This window comes from Astyanax mexicanus, chromosome 18, assembly GCF_023375975.1.
Source record: "Astyanax mexicanus isolate ESR-SI-001 chromosome 18, AstMex3_surface, whole genome shotgun sequence".
In the NCBI taxonomy this organism is placed as follows: Eukaryota; Metazoa; Chordata; class Actinopteri; order Characiformes; family Acestrorhamphidae; genus Astyanax; species Astyanax mexicanus.
The window spans coordinates 12751441-12769019 of record NC_064425.1 but is presented as its reverse complement, the minus strand read 5'-3'; the positions used below and the strand labels follow the sequence as shown (position 1 = coordinate 12769019).

Sequence of the window (17579 nt, the reverse complement as noted above, 5' to 3'; positions counted from 1 at the left end):
AGTATTTATCAAGGAAGGGCTCAGGCATTAATTTGAGGGTTAAACTAAGCATACTTGTGTACATTAATTTCATAATGTGTATCCAATTCTGAAACATTTATTTTTACTGTAAAAACAGAGGAACAGTGTAAAACAGTATTTAAACTCAAGCACTGATAACAGTACAGTCTTAAACACAATGAAAATTAAGATTAAGATCAACACTATTAGAACTAGGGCTGCACCATATTGAAAACAATTAACAGTGCAATATTTTGTTGTTCTGCAATTTTAACAAATACATTAATTTTCACTAAAAATACAGAAAAAATATATTAACAATTCACAAAATTATGATTTATAATCTGTGTATCAAAGATTCAATAAAACAGAAGATATTGGGTATATTTAGTCCTTAATCTGGTAAATATCATGTAAACGTAGAATTAATTTAGAGTGTAAATCTTTCTTTGTATGCAGAAAAAAAGGGTTAAATATGTAATTAAACATTGCAGAAAACATTTTACTGCCTGCGATATTATTGCGCTTGTGTACATTGCGATATATATTGTGCAGCCCTAATAAGAACTCATATTTGCTAATATCTACTTGTGCAAATGAACAATCCTATATCAGAAAAGTGACAAATCTGTGTGGAAAACGCAAATAAAACATTTTTTACATTTAATTTAATTTAAATTTCACAGTAGTCAGTATGAAGCTGATATATCTCTAAGACAATATTAATATACAGTACCAGTCAAAAGTTTGGACACACCTTCTTATCTAAGTTTTTTTCCCTACATTGTAAATAAATAGTGAAGTGATCAAGACTATGAAAGAACATAAGAAAGTAAGTTAAAAGTTAAAAATACTCTGTTATCTGTTATTTCTGAGGCTGGTAACTCTGATTAACTTATCCTGTGCAACAGAGGAAACTCTTGCTCTCTCTATTTCCTGGGGTGGTCCTGATGAGTGCCTGTTTCATCACTATAATGTTTTTGATGGGCTTAGTGGTGACTGCACTTGACGATACTTTCTTTAAATTCTTCATTGTTTCCTAAACTCATAGTTTTCTTTACTTAGTTGAGAAGTTCTTCTCATTATCTGGATTAGAACATTACTCAAATAGAGCTATTCACTGTATATCTGCAACTCTACCTCTTCACAACTTTACAACTGATGCTCTCAAACACATTAAGAGGCAAGAAATTCAAATCATTAACTCTTATGGAGGCACGAGAAGCTCTGTCCACTTTGCTACATTTAATATTAAAAAATAATACTATTTAAAACTTTACTGTACACAACCTAAACCTTATGTTCACCATGTCCAGAACCCCCACCCACTTCTCTACTGAAGTTCCCACTTCTCATCAGTGGAAACACAGCAAATTGTTTTTTGTTTTATTTTTTTGACCATTTTCCACACTTTTCCCAGCATTTTCTTATTTAGGATTGTACATACCAACATGAAATCAATTGTAAAGGCAAAGAAGTTACACATTCACGCATCTTCATCTTCATAAAGGTCCTCCAGTTCTCCCTCTCTGCTTCCATCACTTGCTCTACTGCAGAACGGCACAAGTACATTTACATTAGAAATAAAATTGTACTATTCTAGAATCTATAAACATGCTTATAATACATTATAATGCATTCATAAAACATTAAATAAACATGGCTATTATTGTATTATGTTATTATGTGAACTTTTACGGTGAACTTTTATATTTCTCAGAAAAATTTATTATTTTCCACTCAATTTTTCAACTGCTGCAAATGCAGCCTCAATAGGCACTCTGAGGAAAGCAGCGGATCCCCAGCTCTGATACATCAGCCAACAGAGGCCTGTATTGACATGCATCACACTAGAACTAACCATAAAAGAGAGTGCCATCTACCTACCCAAATAGAGCAACGACAATTGTGCTCTCTCAGACTCCGGCTGCTGATGCACCTTTAATTGGAATAAAAGCATACAGTATGTGTAAATGGCTTAAAGTTACCTTAATGATGGGTGAACATTTACAGAGTTGCGAAACAGCAACATGTCCCTGGAACACAGAGAAAGAAAAATGACAGTGTCAGGATTAGTGCAGAGTAATAGAAGAAATGCAAGTTCTCTGTATAGTTCAGATATTCAGATTATATACGTACAAGATGAGGTTTCCTGGGGCGGACATGGACCGGCCCTGTCTGCGGCTCAGGAAGTCGAAGGGGTTCCCAAACGAGCGCTTTCTCAGCATGGACTTCACCAGGATCTGTGAAAACGAGGGGACATAGGGAACATACTGTTTCTCAAATGATAGATACAATTGTGAGTATTTATTTTTTACTGAACTGGGAAAAATTGCTTTTATTTTCAGTGCAACAGCAAGTTGGAATTCACTACAGAAAACCTGTACCTGTTTTACTTATTCATATTTTTATTTCTTGTTTTAGTTCTTCTCTTAGTTCTATATTTATGTTCTCATTTCTTTCATTATGTTTGTATTATTAGTTTTTAATTTAAATTGATTAGTTTTATTATTTTTATAATTATTTTTATAGGATAATGATGGTACGTACCACAGTGGAAAGGCTAGGGATGAGTTTGACAGAGTTCTGCACCTCCTCTTCGGTCACCTCCACCACCGTACAGTGCTCCTCCTCCAGAGGCAGCGGCTCCAGCCCACCTACAGTCACCCATGGGTGCAGCTAAAACATCCACACAGAGATCATTACACCTAGCTTTAATTGCTTAGAATATACAGCTCTGGAAAAAAACTAAGAGACCACTACAAAAATGATGAGTTTCTTTGATTTTACCACATTGAAAACCTCTGAAATATAATTAAGAGGAAGTTGGATGATCACAAGCCATCAAACCAAACTGAACTGCTTGAATTTTTGCACCAGGAGTAAAGCAGCATAAAGTTATCCAAAAGCAGTGTGTAAGACTGGTGGAGGAGAACATGCTAAGATGCATGAAAACCAGGGTTATTCCACCAAATATTGTTTTCTGATCTCTTAAAACTTAATGAATATAAACTTGTTTTCTTTGCAATTTCTCATTTTCTGCAAATAAATGCTCTACATGACAATATTTTTATTTTGAATTTGGGAGAAATGTTGTTCGTAGTTTATAGAATAAAACAAAAATGTTCACTTTAATCAAACATATAACTATAAACAGCAAAATCAGAGAAACGGATTCAGAAACTGAATACATTTTTCCAGAGCTGTGTTTAAAACCACACACTCTCATCAGAGTGATTGCTCAACAAGCTCCTGGCCACTCTACCTTTATTTCAGGAATGGTGATCCTGGTGTCAGGAACTTTATCCAGCATTCTGATGAGCAGCTCCTTCAGCTCTTCACATACACTGGGCCTACGCAAACATTAAAGTTAAAAAAAAAAAAAAAAAATTAACAAAGATGTAAAAAGTGTCTCCCTTCATTACTATGTAGGTATAAGTATAGATACTAGGGTTTAAAATACTTCTGTAGAAGTTAATGTATCAACTCAAGCTTTTTACTCTTTAAGTAAAAATGTAAAAGTACTGGTTTTAAAACTACTTAAAGTATAAAAGTAAGTAATGTTAAGTTTAAGCACTGGCAGAGCTTCAGCCAATATTTTCTTATTTAAACTCTGCAGTACGTGACAGAAATCTGTGTGGGATTTAGCCTACCAATTTGCCCACCGCAAGTCCTCCTGTCTTATTTCCACAATCAAGGTTGCCAGGTATAGAACACAGCATCACCCAAACAGTGTACTGTAGATATCGGAACAGACGAGCTGGTGATTTATTTTTTGGCTGAACAGATAATCATTGAGCTTCAGTAAGGTTGCTGACCACAGCTGGGTAATTTACCACCACCACCACTATTGTATTAGAGACAAGCATTTAGGACACTGTAACGTATATATCTACTGATCAACTACAGAGTAAGACTAATCGTCACTTGCCCATGTGTATATCTGGCAACCCGCATGACGTTCAGGTTTATTTATCAGAATTAAATATTCACTAATAAGATGTAAATTAAGATTACTGTGCAATTTGTAGTACCTTATATAACAAGGTGTTTATTTAGTTTAATAAGTGTTCAATTAAAACAAAGTGCGAAATTTTTAACTGTTACTTTTTTTTCACAAAGTAAACCTGTCATGAACACAGCTTTTAAGATAACACCATATTAGCTTTTTTTTATTTATTCTGTGATCTAAAAGCGCATTATAAAGCTGCATAATATGTGTTTTGTAATAAGGAACATAAGCACTGAGAGAAATGGTGCAGCGCTGAGGACGGGGCTGTAATTAGCGTAAATTAGGCCGCTCACAGAGCATGCATGAATAGATTAGAGTTAAATACAGCTTAAGGCTATGTCTAATCCCCTGTTTATTTGGCATGCTTCATTTTCCGGTTATGCAGATACTCACGTATCCGGAAAGATCACTGGACAATTCCTGATCTTCTCATACAGAGCTAAGATGTAGTCATCCACAAAAGGACACTTAAACAAACACAGAGACAGTTCTGTTACAGCACATTTAAATCTGCTTTATTAATAATAAAAAACATTCTTCTACAGTTTACCAATAAAAGTACCAATAAACAACTTACCTTTCCAAAGACAAAACAGTATAAAGTTACTCCTATTGCCCACACGTCTAAAGCCTGAAAGATAGGAGTTAAAATATCAACATATAATGCAAATTTCATGGCCTAGTTTTCTGAACAAGCATTTTAAAGAAAGATTTACAACTGAAAAGAGCTAATAACTATGACTAATTCTTGTCTGGGAACACAGCCCCCATGCATCTAATAATGCTTTGATAGTGTAAGTATAAAATGAAGAATTTTATATATGTTTTTATCTAAAGAAAGACAAATATTATAAGTTTATTACACAGTAATGCCATGTTTCTTGCCACCACAGAAACTAAAATGCTAGTTCAGTAGGAACATGGAAATATTTCCCACCTTTCCGCTGAATCTGTTTTCTTGGTCAGTCAGAGTCTCCGGTGCCATGAAGGCCGGCGTTCCCGCGCTGTTAGATAGCAGTGCATCGCTCCCCTCAAACTCATTACTGACTCCAAAATCTGCAATCTTAATATGGCCGTCATCTCCGAGCAGCAGGTTTGAAGGCTTGATGTCTCGATGTATGATCTTCTGATAGTGCACTTAAAAAAAATAATAAATAAGAGCATGATGCTGGACTTCAACTATGTAAAAGAAACAAAACAATAAAAGTTATGGATGTAGAGCGTCTTAAGCCCTATCCAGATGGGATTAGGTTCTCAGGTGGTTCTGGGGTAATTTTCTCTTTTATGGGGGGTTTCTTCTTTAACTTTTTTCATGTCCTATGAGCAAATTACAGGCTGAAATACCTACTATTTTTCGCTTAACTCCGTGGTCCTCCAGTAAAATTAGTCCCGTCTGGACGCACATCTCTGAGTTTCGTCACTTTGCATTTAATAAAATAGGTGTTTGTCCACTGCCACACACCACAATTACACTTCACGTAAACACAACAGTGAGTGGAAGTGGAGGAGCTACTGAACATGATGTCACGTGACCGAGAAAGCCAAAAAACTCACTGGTCCTCCTCTCTTTTTCAATTGCAGTCTGGATGCAAGAGTTTTATCACTGAGTAGAAGTGTAAAATATTTTTCACAGACGCCCCACTAAAAAAACTAATCTTGTCTGGATAGGGCTTTAGATCACCTGATCATCTGACCAAATTTTCATAAACATCTACACATAAAAAAAAAATAATTAGTACATGCCGTTTGTGCTGTTCGAGCCGTACAAGGTGTATTTTTTGCACCCTGATGATAGCAAAGACACACAGACATGCCCTAAATCCAGCTGCGCAATCTGCAATTGACCAGTGCTCATTAGATCACTAAAATAGGGCCGTAAGGCGCTGTGGCTTTGATCCAAGGAACGCTGGTTCGATTCCCGGGTGATGCTGCTCGGTTTTAACCACTGGCTATGCTCTCTCTGGGTGGGTTGCTGGCACTCGCACCCCTCATCACTCTCAATGTGAAGTTGGTTAGCACAGGCCCCTGTTAGCTGATGAATTGAAGCTGCGGACCTGTCGTTTTCCTCCCAATGTGTTGGCTACCCAGTGATGCTACATCAGCAGCAGTTAGAAATGAAGTGAAGTTTGGCTTTATTCTCCTGGTTTTGTGGGCTTTACTAATGATAGGGGGAGTCCCAATTTAGTGGATGTGCTAAATGACATTCCAGATTGAAATAAAAAAGTTCTGAGATTAGGTATAAATCAAAAAATAAAAATGGAAAAAAGGGACTTCTAACAACCAAGTCCTGTTAGGCCAAATCTGCATAAAACAGCTTCACTTTTCACTGCTTCTCAGAACACAGGACTGGATACGAGTGAATTCTATATTTTTATTCCAGAAAAATGGAAACTACAGGTATAAAAACTGTAATATCACTGTATATTACTGCTTCTAAATGCAGGACTTACAGTATTCTATGCCCAATATCACGTCTCTGAAGTAGAACCGGGCCTGCTCTTCTGTTAAAGGGTTATCTGAGGGGATATCCATCACTGGCCTGAAGGAAAACAAACCAAACACAATGTACTTTTACAACAAAGAGCTTATTTTACATTTATTTTAAAATAAATAAATATTAGTGACAAAAGGTCAATGCATTGTAAATAGAGCTGTCAAAGTTAGTGCACCATCACCTGAGATTAATCTGTAAAGTGTAATGTGTTCATTTTAAAATGCGAATTAATAATTTTACCAAGTTTGGCCCTGTTGTAATTCACTTATTTCACAGAGCCTAGTAAATTATTAGTGGTTTTATTTAGCGATGTAAACACGGTGCCACTAATACCGAGTTAAGAACGTACTTTTCTTTTTATTTATGCTGAAATATGGATTAAATCTCATAACTATCTCTCACTTACATATTTGATGCTAAAGCTCTCAGTTTAACACTTACTTGGCACATTACGTAAAACGTAAGGCTACCATGTCTCTTCTAAATAAAAAAAAAATTATAATAATTAGTCTGAACTGACAGTCTAGGTCTTACAGATTATGTTCAGTCTGCAAGCCCAAACTGGATTTTTGGCATATCTAGATTGCATCTAAATTGATATTTGATGGTCTGGGTTACAGAAATTACCTCACAATTCAGTTCCAACACTGGAGGGGGTTATAAAGTCGCTCCTACTGAATTTGACTTTTACGTCTTTTGCGAACACACAAACAGAATGGCATCTGAAGCCTATTGTATTTTTATGATTGAGTAAACAAAACTGTAATTCTTAAAAAAAAATCTTCTTTCAAATCAAATGAGCACTGGATGTTAATCTACACAGATTCCTCACCTGAAAACTATTTATTTGAGTGGATAAAGCTCTTCCGTTTATTTACAGTAAGCTTGATTTTTTAATATTTTGTCTAAGGGTGAGTTTTCAGTGAAGTTTCTTCAGCACTAAGGCTGGGTGCAGCAGCATAGCCGCTAACCACAGCGCTAGCAAGATTGAGGAACCCTGAGTGATCTGGTGACCCAGGGCTGCTATTAGCAAGTGGTTTTAACATGGCAAACACGCAGACTACAGTCTACTCGCCTCTGAACAGCAAAAGAGCTAGCGCTGCAGCTAGCAGCTAATGCTAATCCTGTTGCACACAGCCTTAGTGCTGGAGAAACCTCACTAAAACTCACCCTTATTAAGGTGTACTTAAGTGGAGTGGCTTTACTACTCCTTAATACCTGACTGGTAGAAAACATACATAAGGCGCACCGGATTATAAGACACTGACGATTTTTGTGAGAATTTAAGGATTTTAAGTACGCCTTATAGTCCTAAAAATACGGTGTGTCAATACCACAGCAACCCACCCCGAACCGCACCTAAAAATAATATTGCATTGATACGGTCATCTCTATGAATCAGTTTTTAGAATTGAATCAGACTTTACTGCAGTCTGAACATAGCCAAAGAACAGAATTAGAAGCAAATACTCACCCTTTTGGCACCAACTCAAAGGCTATGAAAGGATGCACACAAAGAAGATTACAAGCAGACACGAGCAGACATGTACTGTTTAACAGATCACACAACAAACTGCATGAAGTAAACGATGGATCTGAATAATTTTCATTAGTTTAACTGCTCACCCATGTGTAGATTATCTTCATCAGGGTCATCAAGAACCTGCAGTGTACAGGATAAAGACAGGCTGATATGAATTGAAATGATACAGTATTGATAAAGTACCGCAATTTCCGGCCTATTGAGCGCATCTGAAAGCCACATTTTAATTTTAAAAAGAAAAAAAAAATTGTAGATATACAAGCTGCAACTGACTAAGCCGCAGTTGTCCGCATTTTAAAAGATTATATATTTACACAGAAATATATGTTACAGAAACTTTAAATTAAATAGGCTACATACACAAAGAATGCTACGTACGGCTAACAGTGCTGCGACATGCATGGTTTAAAAAAAAAACAGTCTACCAGGAAAAGTAGCTAGAGTTAAGTTGGAATATTACAAGAATAAAGTTGTAATATAAAAAGGAAAAAGTAGACCAGATTTGGCTGTCGGGAGAGTAAATCCTTTTCATCACACAGCAATACAGCTATTCGAAACCTGTTGATGATAGTGGATTTTTGACACTGCTCCACGCTGTCAGGATCCACTGGCAGACTTAAGCAAAAGTTGCTTTTTGAATGCAGTCAGTTTTGGTAAATTATTTCTCGCCGCTTTTCATCCAAGCTTTCCACTCAGCTCAGAGCACGACTTTAAATGCACTATTCATGCTGATGTCGAGTAGCTGCAAATACTTCACTGTCCTCAAGAGCCCTGGATTAATCTACACGCTTGTTTTATTGAAAACAGTTTATTTACAGTAAGCTTAGATTTCCAATATTTTGATTAAACTAGCCTGTTTTGGCAGCATGAATCTAATGTAAATGTAATGTAAATGAAGCTTGTTAGCTCATGAAAATAAACCACAGTATTCAAAGGGTGTAAAAAAAAAAAAGTAGCAACGTATATCCCAGAAATTACGGTAATGAATTTCACTTAACTAACCAGTAGAAAGTGAATCAGAAACTTTATTGTAAACTGTGAACGCACCTCTACTAGTTTAACTACATTCAGATGGTCAAGCTTCTTCAAGATGGCGATCTCTTGGTACACTCTGTTCAGTGGGCCTAAGGGTTTGGGTTGGTTTCCCTTCGATCCAGACGTTTCTTTGGGAGGGGGGCGGCCTGTAAATAAACCACAATTACGTTATCTCTAACTCAGAGTATAAACTAAACAATGCTTCGAAAGTGCCATAACTATTAAGTGTTGATGACCTACGTGGAAATCCACACTGTTTCATTAACCTCTTCTTGGAGACCACCTTCATAGCCTGTTATAACCATAGCATAAATGAGTACACAATAGCAATAATTTAGCAATAAACAGCTGTAGTGTGTATGTTAACAACCATAATACACCAATATTTAGATTGAAAAAGGCTTTTAACAGGTTTGAATCCCGGTCATGCAGCTTGCCATCAGCTGCCGGAGCCCCAAGAGAGCACAACTGGCCTTGCTCTCTCTGGGTGGGTAGATGGTGCTCTTTCCCCCACATTTCTAGGGTGATGTCGATCAGCACAGGGCGTCTTTACCCTCCTTTTGTTGTTTATCTGTATATCATGGTTACTTACATAGTATTGGTCATCATCTTCATTATGTGCCAGTTTAACCACCCCATAGGAGCCCTGAGCAACAGAATATCGCCAAGTTGTTAGAGAAGATGAAAGAAAACAGACTGTCTTCTTTAATACATTTAATTTTTTTTTCCTACATTGTAAATGAATACTGAGGTCATCTATCAGACTATGAAAACACATAAGGAATCATGTAGTAACTTTAAAGTACTAAAAAATAATCTCTGTGAAGCATTTAGGTGCTCTTATCTGTGGTGCTGTTAACGTTTCTGAGGACTCTGAAGCTGGTAACTCTGATAAATGTATCCTGTGCAACAGAGAGCACTCTTGCTCTTCCTTTCCTGGATGGTCCTAATGAGTGCCATTTTTGTCATTATAAACAATATGACAAAACTGGCACTTATCAGGACCGTCCAGGAAAGGGTTGGAGCAGGAGTACCCTCTGTTGCACAGGATGGTCTTTTTTGTGACTGCACTTTGAGGATACTTTTAAAGTTCTCAAAATTCTTCATTCAGGATTGACTGACCTTTTCTTCTTAAAGTATTTTTTTCTTTACTGTGAGTTGAGTAGTTCTCGCCATAATATGGATTAGAACATTACTCAATTAAATCACACCTCCAAACTTCATGTAGCTTCAGATTAGCTCAAGAACAGTAGTGTAGTAGACTCATTGAATGAAGATTTTACATAACCTAGCAGCTCCATCCAAACCTTACATCACCAAACACATCAATGCAGACCAGCGCAGGATACTTTTGGCAATATATAGAGTGTCTAAATCAACTAATCTCAATAATTACTAGTGTGTGTAAATATATACCCACCTTTCCAATCTCGTTTTTTAATTTGTACTGGTTGAGCTGAACACAGTCCTACAGAGAAAGACAGAAAACTGAAATGACTAAAGATGAGTGATACAGGTTTAACTGTGGTTTCATAATTGGACATTAATTAGCAAAACTTACAGCTAATAATGATAACAATTAGAAATAAAATAATGGATAAAATCATTGACTTGTGTTAGAAAAACACAGGCATTGCTGCATCATATAATCTCTGTTGACATGATTTTAATGATGAGTGCCAGTTTCATCATAATTACATTTTTGGATGGTGTTTGTGGTGACTGTACTTGAGGATAGTTTCTTTAATTAGTTGAGCAGTTCTCATCATAAAATGGACTAGAATATCACTCAAATAGAGCTAGAGCTATTCATTGTATACCAATCTACCTCTTCACAACACGACTTATGCTCTCAAACACATTAAGAAGCAAGAAATTCAAGTAATTAACTCTTAACGACACTTTAGCACACCTGTTAACTGAAAGCCATTCCAGGTGACTCTACCTCATAAAGCTGACTTAAAAAATGCATAGATGTGCAAAGCTGTCAAGTGTTACAGAATCACTTTTGTTACCTCCCAGACGCTGCTCTCCTCTAGTGAATGTCGTCTAGCTTTACCAAACATTTACACATTCACACTGCTCTCATACATAGTTCAGCAATGGTGGAAAAAACTAGCTTCCACTACCAGATCAGGAGTGTCCCTCACTATCTTTAAGAAACTCGTAAAGACAGAGCTCTTTAAAGAGCACTTACTCTCCTAACACCTCTAACTTTTCCTCCTCTATGCCACTATATTATGCTTGGCCTCCTTTAAGCTCTGTCAAAAATGTCCTTATCTTAAACAGATAGTCAAATGAAGCACTCAGTTTTACTCACATCTCCGTCTGAAATGGACACGCGTTTGGACTCGATGGTCGGTCTCCTGGCTATCCTGGGGGTCGTTCCATTGTGGTACGTCCCGCGTTCCTGCAGGGAGAACTTGCGGTCGGAGAGCAGCAGGCGGTGAGGTGGGGATCGGTGGCCGTTGGGTGGGGTCACTCCGCTCGCTGCCACATCGATAGCGGCCACCATGTCGGCCAGTTCGGAGTACTCAGCGTATTCAGAGTCCTGCTCTAGGGGTCTGCAGGCTGTCTCTGTGGTCATGGTTGTGGTCTTCTTCTTCTACCTCTTCTTCTTGTTTCAGGAGGAGCTGGCCATCACTGTGGAAACCCTAGGTGGTCCAAAAGCTTCAGACGGCTCTGGGGAACTCCTCCATGGAGCTCCTGTACCACTAAAACAGAAGAGTCTGATTGGGTGAAGGCCTGGAGCGTTGAGTGTTGAGTGCTGAGTGATGCCAGTGCAAGCATGGCTGTGCGTCACTGGACAGAATCAATGGATGTTGTTAAGTGCTTAATTAGCACGTGTTGCTCCATGCAGACGCTAAAGTGTTCCAGAGTAAACAGCTGTTACGTAACTTAGCTAAGAGTCCTACTCTTAGTAGTGAGACCTGGACAATAGCCCGGGATGCCTTAGATCCTGAACTGTGTTGGACTTTGGCCCACGATGGGCTTAAATTAGCTAAAGTGTTGTTTGTTAGACACTAAACAAACTTTTACTTTTACTTTTATGGTAGACTATCTACTCAACTGAGATATAAAGTAAAGCTAAATTCTGCCCATAAATTCGTTGGATGAAAAAACTATTACCAATAAATCAAAAGGCGTCAACCGTTAAATTCATATCTAAACATCTAAAAGATTCTGTTTACTTACACATTAATGCAGCAGTAGCCTACATCTCCAACTGCTGTGCATTTTCGCAGTCCATGTCTTGGCCCGTCCATCAATGTTCTCAACTGTTAGAAGCCCCTCAGTGTCTGAAAGGAGCCCTGAGGATCCAGCCTATAGCAGATCACAGCCACAAAGAGGATTAGTCAACACCGGCAGCCACATTTAGCCTACGGAGGATAAATCTGTAGGAAAGCACTATTTACACCGGCAGCTCCCAGCAGTTAGGACACCAGCTACTGTCCAGTCAAGAGTCAAGGTCTGGGCTGGACTGAACATGTATTGGGATGGACATACTCTGAGCACAAAGTGGTTTAAACAACATTAAGACATGTGAATGAGTTGGACAAGCTAAACAAGACTCTTAATAATACTTAAACATGAGCCCTTTGTTAAGGGGGGTTAAAGTAGAAAGCTCTTAGCTGCCCTCCGTCTGGGACAGCAGTTTAAGTATTACATAACAACCTCCTGGGGGACATTCTGCTGTGGTCAATATCTTCTACACACTAATTACTCAGTCCAGAAGCAGCTGCATTACAATGATTAGTTATAGTTTAAAAAACATAGGTTGTTACTAAATATTGGGATTTGTTGTGCTATCTTATGCAAGTCAATGTTCTCAAAACATTGGCAAAAATGTTTGAATACCAAAGAAACGTAACTTTATTTCAGTAATTCTGTTAAAAATGTGAAGCTTATACATTATATAGATGTTTTACATACAGGGTGATCTATCATAAGCCTTTATTTCTTTTATTGTTGATGATTATGGCTTACAGCCAATGAAAACCCCAAAATCAGTGCCTCAGGAAATCAGTGTGGGCAGTGTGCCAAGTCCTGCTGGAAAATGAAATCCGCATCTCCAAAAAAGGTGGTCAGCAGAGAGAAGCATGCCCACACTGCTAAAAGTACTAATTGGTCTTATGTATCTTTGGCTGTATTGGGTTTTTTTATTGTCTGTAAGTCATAATCATCAACAATAAAATAAATAAACACTTAAAATAGATCACTCTGTGTGTAATACATCACATTTTTTTCACAATTTGAACTGAATTACTGAAATAAAGTAACTTTTCATTGATATTCAAATTTTTTGAGATGCACCTCAATCCCCAAGCAGCATGGGTTAGACAATCCCAAGACTCTACAATTTTCTAATTTTGCACTGTAGATAAAAAAAACAGACCTATTTAACAAACTCTCTTTCTCTCTCCTGATTGGTGCAGCTGTAATATACCTGTATGCTGTTTAGTGGAGACAAAGGCCTTCCTCTCCTGAATCACGTGAGAACTTTTATACCCCAGCAGAACTGACACCCATCTCCTGCTCACACCATCTCACACACACTCCTACACTCCTGCTGTAACGGGTGTATGAGAGTCAGGTCAGCATTAAACATGCCTCACAGGTGGGACTCTAGAATGAATTTCCAGGACCATCTGAGATATTTAACCATCACCCAGCTGAGGGAGCTGCTAGAAGACGAGGAGAGTATTCAGTGCTTCATCAGCAACAGCAAGAAGGTATTTATTCAGTTTTGTTTAGTGATTTAATTAAACAAATATAATTGCTGTGGAACTTTTCTTACCTAGCAAAAATATAATGTACTGTACTAGAGCGTCTTCAAATATGAGTGATTTTTGGTTCTCACTTATGATAAGTAATTTACAATTTTATTTTATATGGAGAGGAATATGGAGAGTACCAAATTGGAAAGCAAACACTACCATGGAAAAACGTGAAGGCAATCCACAAGATACAAGTCTTTTTTCTGATTTTGCTATTTATAGGTGTATGTTTGAATAAAATAAATATTGTTGTTTTATTCTATAAACTACAGACAACATTTCTCCCAAATAAAAATATTGTCATTTAGAGAATTTATTTGCACAAAATGAGAAATGGCTGAATACAAAAAAAAAGATGCAGAGCTTTCAGATCTCAAATAATGCAAAGAAAACAAGTTCATATTCAAAGTTTTATAAGCTCAGAAATCAATATTTAGTGGAATAACTCTGGTTTTTAATTACAGTCTTTATGCATCTTGGCATGTTCTCCACCAGTCTTACACACTGCTTTTGGATAACTTTAGTTTAGCTTGGTTTAATGGCTTGTGGTCAACCATCTTCCTCTTGATTACATTCCACAGGTTTTTAATCTGGTAAAACAAAGAAACACATGCACTTGATCCATTTATTGAGAAACAATACACGAGAATGTACATTTTAAAAACTAAACACTATCTTTTTAAGGACCCCATATTTTATCTATCCTAATTACTGAATTTAAAGAAATAATGAACATTAAAAAGCATGTAAACCAACAACCTTAAAGCCTTACTAATTATACAGTTTACTTGCAGTCTTATATACAGTGCTGTAGAAAAAAGTATTTAAGATTATTTACAGATTTCTTTGTTTTTTTTTTGCTTTTTTTGTTCTTACTTTTTCAGATTATCATACAAACTTTAATATCAGGCAAAATCCCTATCCACACAGGATTAGTTTCCCAGGGGGACGCCTGTGAAAAATATTTCACACTTCTACTCAGTGATAAAACTCTTGCAGAATGCAACTGAAAAAATGAAACACCCAAAGTGTAATTACGGTGCATGGCAGTTGACAAATAGCTATTTTATTAAACATGAGAAGACGAAACTCAGAGATGGGCATCCGGACAGGACTAAAATTACCGGAAGACCACAGTAGGTAATTTAGCCTGTAATTTAATCAGGGGACGTCTGATTTTTATTTGATTACATTTTTGAACACTGTATCACTTTCGTTCCACTTCACAATTATGTGCTATTTTGTGTTGGTGTATCACTTAAAATCTCAATAAAATTCATTTAAGTTTGTGGTTGTAAAGTGACAAAAACAAAATCAAGTAGTATGAATACTTTTACAAGCCACCGTAACAACAGAAAAAAAAAAAAACATTTCATTTTACCCCACTCTCTCCCCCTATATATTTTTTTATTCTGCATTTTCAAAACTAGTTGCAGGATCTATGGCGGCAGAATGAATTTAAATGGGCCTTCAACCGTCGGCTTGCAGAGCGAAACCTATCTTACCAACCGTTTCTCAAAAACAGCAAACTGCTATTAGCAGAGAAGTATCAACTCCTTGGCCGAGTGATATCTTCAATAAGACGTAAACACAGACAGTTGGGTAAGTATCTCTTAAGGAGAACCAGCATTGCTTATTCCAGTGTTGTGCTGAATTTAGTACCCCCGGCAGGACAAGCACCCCCTCTCGGGAGTGCGCCCATTGTCTTCATGGCTTTAACTTAAAAAAAAAAAAAACCCAAGAAGCTGTTTTAAGCTACTCTGACTTATAAGAAATAATGAAAAATAAAACTTTAACTGCAGCCTCTCCAGCACCAACAACGCGTACACACCCTCTTCTTGATAAAAGCGCTTTAAACTTTACTAAGAAATATGCTCCGAGAGGGGGTGCTTTTCCTGGCGGGGGGCTGAATTCGGCACAACAGGTGTTCGTTTTTGTTTTCTACATATGTAGAGATCTTGAATGGACGGCTGAGTCTCAAGACCACCCAGCAGATTCTAAAGCAGAAGGCTGTTCAGCTCATGGTTGAATCTGAGGTAATGTTTGATAAATTTGGTGAAATTAATAAGGATTAAGAAAAATGCGATGAAAATTCTGCACCCAATGTTTGTTTTTCCTTTAACAGAGACTTTGGCTAAAGTTTCTCGAGGGAAACCTGCTGCTGGTGGATTTTTTGACGCTGTTTCGAAGCTCTCGGAGGTTCTACTACAAACTCCAGATTCAAGTAGAGAAGATTCAGGACCTCGCAGAAAACTTACAGAGAAAAGAACAGCAGACCGCGAGAGCAGCGTCCACTCTCAGGCTTCTTTCTAATGATCTTCTCTTTCCAAACGCGGTGAATGTGTTCTACAGCCTCTCTCCTCTCCTCATGCTGCCCACCACCTTCCTGCCTTTAATGAGGCCAGAAGTTAAACCATCATACCTGCCTCCTCTTAACCATCACAGTGATGAGGGTCTGTGGATGCCTTTAATACCCGTCACTAATCCCAGCCAGACACAAGAACTTCAGAGGTGTTGGCCTCCAGAACCAGACCCTTTAAAACAGCAGAGAGAAACTAAAGACAAACGACCAAAACATTCACAATAAAGACTTTTCCTTTAATGTCAAGATAATTTACCATTTTATGCACTGCAAAACCATCTAAATGTTTGGAATCATTGGTTATATATATATATATTTGGAAATCTATTCAGAAGTGTAGGCTGGATTAAATAAACTCATCGTCAAAGAAATGGAAGGAAGTGTTTGATTGCAAGTCTTTTTGGAAGGAAGAAACCAAGAATGAAGACTGATAAAGAAAATCCTGGTTATATTTATTGAACTACGCCTACAAAAGCAGTGCGTAACTACTAGTGCATGTAAAAAAGAGATATTTTATTTTTAGTAATTCAGTTCAAAATCTATTTGAAGCGTTTAAGTGTCTCAGAAAATTATATTATATTATATTATATTAAGACCAATTGGTACTTTTGGCAGTGTGGGCAGAGTGCCAAGTCCTGCTGAAAAATGAAATCCGCATTTCCATAAAAGTTTTTGATTTTGCGGGAAAACACTGCACTGACTTTGGACTTGATATAACACAGTGGACCAACACCAGCAGATGACATGTCTCTACAAACCATCACTGATTGGTGGAAACTTCACACTAAACCTCAAGCAGTTTGGACTGTGTGTCTCTCCACTCTTCCTCCAGACTCTGCTCCCTTGATTTACAAATGAAATGCAAAATTTACTGATGATCAGTGATGGTTTGGAGAGTCATGTCATCTGCTGGTGTTGTATCCAGCACATTCATGTACCAATACGAACTTTTCAGAGTAGTCGTGATCACATATCCATGCTGCAGCACCATATGCTGCCTCAATCAAGTACTACCCATTGTTAACAGCTGATTACACCGTTAACAGGAGTCACAGGTTTTTCTGCATGTATCTGACTGAACAGGTCAGTGGGCTCACCTGATCTAGATGAAGGTCAGCCAGGGGTCCAGTTCCTTGAACAAACTCATCACTCTCATTAGGGCAGATAAAGAGACAGAGAGGAGAGGGATCGGGGGCTTTTGTTTGGCTGTTCTGTTGTTTGTCCTTGGATGAGCCTTCTGTTACATCACTGTCAGTGGTGGCCATTGTTCTCTGCAACTCAAATTGGCCAATTTTCCCATCTGTCAGGCGCAAGCTTAGTGCCACCGGGCTGTCCAATCATACAGCTTTATCTGC

The 17579-nt window shown here is 37.6% G+C and overlaps 2 protein-coding genes across 2 annotated transcripts; one reads left to right on the top strand and one right to left on the bottom strand.

Annotated features, from left to right (window-relative positions):
• Window positions 1-1114: 1114 nt before the first annotated feature.
• On the bottom strand, window positions 1115-17488 carry camkk1b (calcium/calmodulin-dependent protein kinase kinase 1, alpha b). Its single transcript, XM_049467080.1, has 19 exons — window positions 17322-17488; window positions 16285-16396; window positions 12280-12408; window positions 11405-11886; window positions 10505-10552; window positions 9677-9730; window positions 9325-9376; window positions 9097-9230; window positions 8133-8169; window positions 7981-8002; window positions 6463-6551; window positions 4950-5149; window positions 4590-4643; window positions 4406-4479; window positions 3266-3353; window positions 2551-2679; window positions 2140-2243; window positions 1989-2036; window positions 1115-1550 (listed from the first exon to the last, which is right to left on the bottom strand). The coding sequence occupies exons 4-19, from the start codon at window positions 11669-11671 to the stop codon at window positions 1487-1489; spliced, it is 1464 nt and encodes a 487-aa protein (XP_049323037.1). The 5' UTR covers window positions 11672-11886; window positions 12280-12408; window positions 16285-16396; window positions 17322-17488; the 3' UTR covers window positions 1115-1486.
• LOC111192983 (vacuolar protein sorting-associated protein 37B-like) lies at window positions 13164-16449 on the top strand. Its single transcript, XM_049467432.1, has 4 exons — window positions 13164-13817; window positions 15293-15554; window positions 15816-15898; window positions 15988-16449. The coding sequence occupies exons 1-4, from the start codon at window positions 13668-13670 to the stop codon at window positions 16447-16449; spliced, it is 957 nt and encodes a 318-aa protein (XP_049323389.1). The 5' UTR covers window positions 13164-13667.
• Window positions 17489-17579: the final 91 nt, after the last annotated feature.

Coding starts and splice junctions, on each gene's coding strand:
- camkk1b (XM_049467080.1), bottom strand. CDS start 11,671: ATGACCACAGAGACAGCCTGCAGACCCCTAGAGCAGGACTCTGAATAC. Junction 8,170..9,096: donor ATGTAGTTAAACTAGTAGAG/GTGCGTTCACAG, acceptor TGTACACTGCAG/GTTCTTGATGACCCTGATGA. Junction 4,480..4,589: donor ACTGTTTTGTCTTTGGAAAG/GTAAGTTGTTTA, acceptor TGTTTGTTTAAG/TGTCCTTTTGTGGATGACTA.
- LOC111192983 (XM_049467432.1), top strand. CDS start 13,668: ATGAGAGTCAGGTCAGCATTAAACATGCCTCACAGGTGGGACTCTAGA. Junction 13,818..15,292: donor TCATCAGCAACAGCAAGAAG/GTATTTATTCAG, acceptor TTTCAAAACTAG/TTGCAGGATCTATGGCGGCA. Junction 15,899..15,987: donor AGCTCATGGTTGAATCTGAG/GTAATGTTTGAT, acceptor TTCCTTTAACAG/AGACTTTGGCTAAAGTTTCT.